This window comes from Lolium rigidum, chromosome 6 (genome assembly GCF_022539505.1).
Source record: "Lolium rigidum isolate FL_2022 chromosome 6, APGP_CSIRO_Lrig_0.1, whole genome shotgun sequence".
NCBI lineage: Eukaryota > Viridiplantae > Streptophyta > Magnoliopsida > Poales > Poaceae > Lolium > Lolium rigidum.
The window spans coordinates 225,069,067-225,078,361 of NC_061513.1; the positions used below are offsets into that span (position 1 = coordinate 225,069,067).

The 9,295-nt window shown below is 47.8% G+C and overlaps 1 protein-coding gene across 1 annotated transcript; it reads right to left on the reverse strand.

Moving 5' to 3' along the window:
* Positions 1-4,385: 4,385 nt before the first annotated feature.
* On the reverse strand, positions 4,386-8,731 carry LOC124663827 (dynein light chain 1, cytoplasmic-like). Its single transcript, XM_047201481.1, has 3 exons — positions 8,367-8,731; positions 8,112-8,217; positions 4,386-4,802 (listed from the first exon to the last, which is right to left on the reverse strand). The coding sequence occupies exons 1-3, from the start codon at positions 8,604-8,606 to the stop codon at positions 4,720-4,722; spliced, it is 429 nt and encodes a 142-aa protein (XP_047057437.1). The 5' UTR covers positions 8,607-8,731; the 3' UTR covers positions 4,386-4,719.
* Positions 8,732-9,295: the final 564 nt, after the last annotated feature.

Below are 9,295 nucleotides of genomic sequence, written 5' to 3' on the forward strand. Positions count from 1 at the left end.
GAAGGTTTTCCGTATCGTGGCTCTCTGTCTCAGGGGTTTCGCGACGGAGGCTATAAGTAGGCGGAAGGGCAGAGTCGGAGGGCTGACGAGGGGCCCACACCATAGGGCGGCGCGGGCCCTCCTCTGGCCGCGCGGCCCTATGGTGGCGGCGCCTCGTCGCCCCACTTCGTATCCCTTTCGGTCTTCTGGAAGCTTCGTGGCAAAATAGGACCCTGGGCGTTGATTTCGTCCAATTCCGAGAATATTTCGTTACTAGGATTTCTGAAACCAAAAACATCGAAAACAACAGAATCGGCTCTTCGGCATCTTGTTAATAGGTTAGTTCCAGAAAATGCACGAATATGACATAAAGTGTGCATAAAACATGTAGATATCATCAATAATGTGGCATGGAACATAAGAAACTATCGATACGTCGGAGACGTATCAGCTGCGCCCGCGCCCCTTGCGGCCCCGGCTGCGCCCGCGCCCCCTGCGGCCCTGGCTGCGCCCGCGCCCCATGCAGCTGCACCTCTCGATGGTGTGCTCACCCGTGCTCGGACCGGCACTCGTCGTCCGAACCCGCGCTACACCGACCCCGCGTATGCGTACGCTACCTCTACGTCGGTGCCATCTCCACTGCCCTCCTCCACCCGCGCCGCCCTTCGTGATCCGCACTGGCTTGCTGCTATGCGCGAAGAGTTCGATGCTCTCCAGCGCAACCGCACATGGCAGCTTGTGCCCCGACCTCCTCATGCCAATGTCATCTCTGGCAAATGGGTCTTTCGGCACAAGACTCACCCGTGATGGTTCTCTTGAGCGCCATAAGGCGTGCTTGGGTGGTACGCGGCTTTCATCGGCGTGTCGGCGTGGACTTCACCGACACCTTCGCCCCGGTTGTCAAACCGGGCACGATTCGCGCCGTTCTTCGGCTTGCGGCCTCTCGAGCTTGGCCGGTTCACCGGCTCGATGTGTCCATTGCATTCTTGCACGGGCATCTCACCGAGCAAGTGTTCCGTCGCGCAGCCCTACTCGGGTTTCGTCGATCCCGCCTTCCCGGACCATGTGTTCCTGCTCTCCCGTTCTCTATATGGGCTCAAGCAGGCTCCTCGAGCTTGGTACCAGCGGATGGCGGGTTTTCTTCAGCAGCAGGGGTTTCATTCTACACGGTCCGACGCCTCCCTGTTCGTGTACCACCAGGGCGCCGCCACTGCATACCTTCTTCTGTACGTCGACGACATCATCCTGACTGCTTCCTCGACGGCTCTTCTGCAGCAGATCACCGCGCAGCTCAGCGCTGAGTTCGCCCTCAAGGACTTGGGGGCCCTCCACTACTTCCTCGGCATCGAGGTCGTCCGCACCGCCACCGGGTTCTTCTTACATCGGCGAAGTATGCGCATGAGCAGCCGGAGCGCGCCGGCATGCTTAACCGCAAGCCCGCTTCCACGCCTCGTCGACACGAAGGCCAAGGTATCCGCCGTTGAGGGCTCTCCGGCGTCCGATGCCGCCTTCTATCGCTCCGTCGTTGGCGGTCTTCGCACCTCACCTTGACGAGGCCGGATCTTCGCATGCGCTGTTCGGCAGGTGTGCCTCCACATGCACGCTCCGCGTGACACTCATTGGGCACTGGTAAAACGGATCCTCCGTTACATCCGTGGCACCATGTCCATGGGGCTCACCCTGACGGCCTCTTCCGATACCAGCCTTGTCGCCTACTCCGAAGCCGACTGGGCTGGGTGTCCTGACACGCGCCGCTCTACCTCCGGCTATCGTGTCTACCTTGGTCCTCCCCGATATCGTGGTCGTCTAAGCGACAACCCACGGTTTCACGCTCGAGCGCCGAGGCTGAGTACGGGGCTGTGGCTAACGCCGTTGCTGAGTGTTCCTGGCTACGACAGCTTTTACAGGAGCTCCACTGCCCGGTTCCGAAGGCTACGATTGTCTACTGCGACAATATCTCCACGGTGTATCTCTCGGCTAATCCCGTACATCATCGCAGGACGAAGCATATCGAGCTCGACATTCACTTCGTTCGGGAGCACGTCGCCCTTGGTCGTGTCCGTGTTCTACACGTCCCCACCGATCAGCAGTTCGCGATGTGATGACGGAAGGCCTTCCTACCTCGACTTTCGAGAGCTTCAGGTCCAGTCTTTGCGTCACTGGCGCCGCTTCGACTGCGGGGGGTGTTGAACGAATATGTATATGTATAGGTTTGGGTTTTGTATGTTGCACCTGTAGCGTCTCTCTCGCTTTGTATTCACGTGGAGACTAGACCCGGTCACACCCCTGTACCTATATATGTGCCTCGTGCACGATCAATCAAATCATCGTTGCACCAAATCACTTCTACAGTCTCCATGACCGCTTGAGAAGAGGCATCACGCTTGGCCTCCACCTTGGAGCTTGTCCAGCGGTCCCCTCGGCCTCTTTGATGCACATGCCTCACTTGGGGCGGCACCATCGACATCGATGACATTGGATTGCCCGGGTTTTACGTTTTCGTCACCGGGCACATAGAGCTTGTGCCACTTGGGTCAATCTCTAACCGTCATCCAACAATGGAGCATGTTGAAGCTCTTCATCTTGTTGGTGACCTTGAAGTGGTCCAAAGCTTGGGTCATAAAGAGTGCAATGTCAAGGCCACTAACTTTTTCGCTTCTTCATCGTGTCATAGGAGGCGTTCAACTTGGTGCATTACTCTTAGATCAACGGTCACCTTTTTTTGGGAGAGGCCACACTTTGATCACTCACGAAAGGGTGATCACACAAGTGCTTCTGCTTGTGGAAGTAGTTGTAGATTCCCTCCAAAATTTGCCACCCTTTTGCTAGGCACCATAAATTGGATCTTGTCCAATCTCCATCCACGCCTCGCAAAGGCATACGTCCTCAAGCTCGGTGTATCTTCCAGTCCCCCGGGGCCCTTCTGTGGCTTGGGGTGCAAGAAATGGCTCGTCCTTGATGTCGATAGCGGTTGTTTCGTTGTCACCTTGGGTGACACATTGGGTCTCGGTGCCACCTCCTTCATCGATCATGTCCTCCATGGCCTCGTCTCCCTTGAAGAAGGCTTGGTACACATGCCATCGGTTGGACGGAAGCATAGAGTGGTCTATGGACGTGATGATGGTTGCGAAAGACAAGAACATACATGGTCAGAGGGTGAAATGGGTGGTGCCGACATTTCGTCGAGCAGGTTACGGAAGATGAGGGGGGCGTCCGACGAGAAGTGTTTCGTGGGCTTCCTTTGCTTGTTTAAGTTTTATGAGCGTAGTTTGAATGTGGTATCACATGTCTTGGTTCGTTCTGCTGAGCTTTTGGTTTGTAAGTTATCAGTTTCTGAAGATAATACGTGATGGACTTTGTAATGATGTACCAACAAGGACTTCTCTAGGGCTAGCTGAACCGACTCCTCTAACATTGAGAAGGAAAGTTAGAGGAGCCGAATTGAATTTCCGCACTACTCTAACTTTCCTTCTTCAAATTCATTGTATTTTATGATTCAAATCAACTTATATATTGCAAATTTAAGGTATGTATTCATAGTTATTACTTGCAACTAAAATTATGGTGCAAAAAATATTTTGGATGATTTACGCTAGAGTAATCTCCTACATTAATTAGCTACAGTGTAAAATTATGTATTTAATGCCAGCATACCCTAACTTTGCTTCTTAGTTTTCTGTGCATTTCCTTCTCACCGTCTGAGGAGCCGGTTCCAGGAGAGGCGAGCTGGGGCGCTAGATTTTTTTGTGAAAGATTCCCAAAGTTATATGCCTCCCTCCAACTAAAGTAATGTTCATTTCACCCCTTCAAGTTGTTTTCCTGCTCCATCCATGCTAATCAATAAAGTGTCACATTCTCTACAAAAATGAAAGATCATCATCATGGCAGAGATGGAGATGGTTGATAATATTTATTAGTAGTACTAGTTATCGGTAGACGCTGATTTTGCTTATTCTCAGTCGGTTGCAGCAGACTTGCAACTCACGGCGAACATGAATCACGGTGCCAAGAAATAACTTTGTTCAGTTACAATTGTAACCCACTTGTAATTTACATAATGCATGAATCACGGTGAAAATCTAACGGCTCCAGAGGTGACCAGGCTCTAAACTAAGTCTCTGTCAACCAGAACTAGCTAAATCAAGGCCTGGTAATATTTGGTAAGGATATCCCTGCATTGCGTGCCATCGTACAAGTGCACCAACAACATGACGAAAAGTGCTGACCTGACCAACAACGTGCGGGTAGAACCCACGTCAGGAGCTCACATGATGGCTAGCGTCCCTAGGAAGGCTAGATACCAAGCTAGATCGGCGAGATCTTGCACCGGAACAAAGGCAAAACTGCCAAAACCCTCAAATTTCGAGCTTAAAAAAACTCAATCCCAGCAGTGTGCCAGCTAGCCCTTGAAGTTGAGTAACACTCTACTACTGTATGAATCACATAGGAGGAGCAAAATGCAGTTTTTAATTTGATCATCCCATGAGACCAGGACACCTTTCCAAACGGCAACAGCTACTGTAGATCAGAGCGTTTCTTTGGCGATGTTGATTTTTTGGGGGTCCATTTTTCTGGCAATATTACAATGAGACAATGTCAACAACACCTAGCTGCATCATAAGCAAAATACACACGACCTAATCTCACACCAGCATGGAGGCTCTTCCAAATTTCTGATTTCCAACATGGATGAAGGAGGGGCACACAGGAGATCAACGCCACAGGGCGACAAGGCATCAGTCACCCAGACTTGAAGAGCAACACGGCTTTAGAGTCGATGTAGAAGTAGACAAAGTAGTTAGTCTCGTGCGTCACGTACGAACCTGCAAAAGGTAGTGAAAATACTTAGCAAGATCGTTTGCACTTCCTGTGTATCTCGTGGAAATAGTAAAGTGCCCAAGGTCATTGCAGAAGTTGTGCTGTAGTTTTATAACTAGCAAAGCTTATTGTTACAGATCAGCCTTCAGCATTTGAAGCTTTCAAAAGGATCTCTGAGGCGAAACAACAACCATATATGGGGCAATGGTTTATTGCCCAGGATAAACAGATGAAACTCAAGGCATTCAAATACCAAAATACACCGCTAACCTAAGTCTTAATCGCAACTTAAAAAACAGCATGTGAAGCAAATGTCAAGATTGATCGGTTTAAGTTTTTATCTTCTACGTAGTACTGTTTTAGCAGCTTGGCTGTTACAAACATAACAGGACAAAACTGACATCAATCTCTCTACACCAATCGAAGGCACAGGTTCAGAAAAGAAATTATGATTATGTTCCCATCATTTGTCAGCTTGCTTTTGCATTTCCAAGCAAATGCAGATGCCCTTAAGTTCAGCGCAATCATAGCAAAGCAAAGCATATTGTGGAGTTTCTTTAGAGGCTTCTAACCTTCAGCGCCTGGGCCAAACAAAGGCCCCAGGCGTTTAAATAAAACTGAAACCAATCTATAACAGGAAAACTACAATAGAACTGGGCTGCGGCTCCTCTGACTGCTTTGAAGAAATGACACCCCTCTAAACAGGTCCTACACCAATCGAAGGCACAGGTTCAGAAAAAAAATTATGATTATGTTCCCATCATTTGTCAGTTTGCTTGTGCATTTCCAAGCAAATGCAGATGCCCTTAAGTTCAGCACAATCATAGCAAAGCAAAGCATATTGTGGACTTTCTTTGGAGGCTTCTAACCTTCAGCGCCTGGGCCAAACAAAGGCCCCAGGCGTTTAAATAAAACTGAAACCAATCTATAACAGGAAAACTACAATAGAACTGGGCTGCGGCTCCTCTGACTGCTTTGAAGAAATGACACCCCTCTGAACAGGTCCTTGTACTCATTCCAGAAGCAAGGCAAGACGAAACGACACACAAGCTAAACCTTTAAAGTACAACAAAAGATCACTCAAGCCAGTTGAATGACAGCAGGTACAGTTGCCATGGTAGTCGTTACTCAAATGGTATGCAAATGACCAAATGTAGTAAGAAAGCAGTAAATAAACATAAATACGGGCAGGTCCAAAGCAAAATAGGGAATATTCTACGAGAAATTACAAAAATCATACTCTAGATATGCTAAAACATAAGATCCAATACTTCAATCTGGCAAATATAAATGTTCTTACAACTTCTCCAAGACGTTGAGAAGCGATTGAAGGCAAGCTTTTATCTACCACATGTACACTCAATTAGTGACACCCAAAATTAACAAACGTCATTTTTTCACTTCCGAAATTATTTTTTGCGATAAGGTCATTAATATGACATGCTCTCAAACTACAAGATCATCTAAAAGGTCATGAGATGTGTGATTTGACAGCTTATACCGTGTCAAATGGAGCATCATGAGTCTAGAACAGACAATACATGATTCAAAAGAGTACCAGGTATATCAATCAAAGCCAATGCCAGACTAAGCCTGTTTACACGACACGCCTTGTTTCAAATCGTAACTTACTGCACTTTGTTATATAGTAATACTTGCCGAGCTTGTGTAAGGTTTGTTCAAAAAATTAGGCAACGGTGCCACACGTAGTTTAGGTATGCCAAAGGCAACCTTGTAACACTTTTATTTACTCAGTAACATACACAATTATCAGAACATGAATCCTGCCTAAGGTGTGGTCACAAACCAAATACCAAAATACCTTGATCAAACAAGCCTAGCTCGAAGTGTCGCAAACTGAAGCAACATTAATGGCCAGGCAGATAGTCCTAGCCCCAGCAGTGCTAATAAGTAACAGGAGTTAATCTAACAAAGGAAAAGTCATATGGTTCCCTGGTCCCCCTCTCCGTTTGTTGTAAAAAGAAAGTTGAGGTGTTGTTACAGTTCAACAAACCATGGCCAAAATGATATAATACAAAAATATGAAGAAAAAGAACGAATTACAACAAGATGCGGAATTCAGATAATCGTAACAACACTCATCAAATATAGAGGATTCTCTTGTGATAGGCCTAATGGCTACTATTGTAGTTTGGACAAAACCAGCTATAGACAAAGATACCCACACATATTGATCATACATGGGATGGCTTATTGGGTAGTGTTGCTATCAAAATGCTCTCAAGAAGCTTTAACCTTTAAGAAATTCGATGAGACAGAACGGTTACCTCAAGTAAGATAATCCATTTTTTTGAAAAATGTATAATTAACAGTAACATGCAGACTCTGTACATGCCAAATACTTGATTAATCTTTTGTTCTTCTAGAATCACTTCGCAATTCAGATAAGCTAATTGCTTTAGATGTCCCTAAACTTTCTTTCAGTCTAATGCTAATTATGGAAGTTCTATTAGTGGGAATAAATAATATGTTATCTCTAAGATGATGTGGCATGACACATACAAAATATGGTTAGCATGCCAATACCTAGTCAGTTGGAAAATCTACATAACATGTCATGTCATTTTTCACTGCATCTCATTTTCAGATGGACTGGCATGGTAGAGACACTAAGTACATTCTTCCTATTGCAGCTTACTCCGATTTGGTTCATTCAAGAAGACTGAAAGATAAACTCCAAATCTCCCAACTGAAAATGACACACACTGAATTCCAGCTACGCTAAGTTGGATCTGGTCGATACCAACCAGAACCTAGTCTATAGACAAGATGCCTGAATCAAGCTTTGAGAAATATTTACAAGAGCACAGAATATAACATCGAAACAATGAGCCCCGAGAGCAAGGAATTAAACTAGGAGTTGTACTAAAATGAGGGACACATAATATGGAACTAAGTGGCAGCTTGCTTTGCATTAACCTAAATACAGTAGACTGTTCATCCTTACCGTGATACTATCCAAACCTGTTCAGCCCCTAAATCCTTCTGAAATACACAATCTAAAGGTCACTTGCGCAGTTAACTCATTCTAGTGCTTCATCTGACATCCACATAAATTCTATCTCGTTCAGTGCTGCACTGGGAGATATATTCATCAACACAAGTTAACGGTCACTTGGAATAATCCTTCTCCATTTTACTAAGGACCATATGGAATTAACCGCAGATACACAATATGGCCACGCTGAGAGCCTGAAAGTATCCAAAGCACGAGAAGTACGTACATCCACTAGAGACGCATCCTCCTGTGCGAAGCTATTTCGAGCCAGAATGGAAAGGAAGAGGGGGATTACCGAAGTTGCGGCCGACGATGCAGTGCCAGGTGGGCCCGTGGTTCTTGTCGAACTCCTTCTTGATGTACTCGGCGATGTCCTTCTCCATGGCGTGCTTCTCGAACGCCTACGCAGTAACAACAGATAAATAAATTCGTCAGACACCAAACCCCCAGCGACGCGAGACAGCGCGCGCGAGGCCGGGACCAAATCGAGAGGGAAGGGAACCCAAGGAGCAAATTAGGGGTGGGGGAAAAGAAAGAGAAGGGGGATTACGACGCGGGATATTTCGAAGGCCTCCTTCTGCATCTCGTCCTTCATGTCGGCGCTCTTGAGCTGGATCTTGTGCGGCGTGGGCGAGGCGGCGGCGGCGGCGGGCGGGTGCGGGGAGCCGAGGGCGGCGGTGGCGGAGGCGGCGATGGGCTTGCGGTCGGCGTCGGGCGGGCCCCTGGTGGCGTAGGGCGACGGGTGGGAGGCGGCGACGGACCCGAACTCGCGCTTGACCCCGTCGGCCATGGCTGCGAATCTCTGGCGGTGGGAGCAGGGCAGGGCAGTGGCCTGCGGCGGAATGAGTTGGAGGAGCTCGGGGTCAGGGTCGGCGATTCCTTTCTCCACTCTCCTCTCCTCCCTGGCTGGCTGGCTTGCTTTTGAAAGGCGACGGTGGCAGACAGAGTCAGTCAGTCGACTCGATGCTGCCTCATGATTGCGCGACGCGACAGAGGCCGGGCCTTGGAAGGTCTGGTAAGCAGTGGGCTGCAGACCGGAAATACAGCAGGGCCAGTCCATGTGGAAAAATGTTAATCAAGGCCCTTTGACGAATTTTCGGCCGCGTGACCTAAAACGACGATCCTTCGTCACGGTCTGGCCTGCCAGGCCAGTGCTCCAACGGTAATTCAACCCTATTTTGGCCCGTTGGCCAAAAACAACAACTAATTAAATTCAAATCCCCCTAAAAAAAGTAAATTCAAATGAAAACTAAAGCGCCTAGAATTTTGAAAAGAACCATTCATTCAAACATAATTTACCAATTAAAATAAATAAAAGAAAAAATGATTTAACCCTCATGCACGAGCGTCGACGGCGCAACCGCCTACCTGTCTACCTCGTCCTTAGGGGTGGAACGGGTAGTGGATACTCCCTATTATCCGACATTCGTATTCGAAAAATTTAAAATGAAAGTGGTAATATCCGAATCCGGACATCGT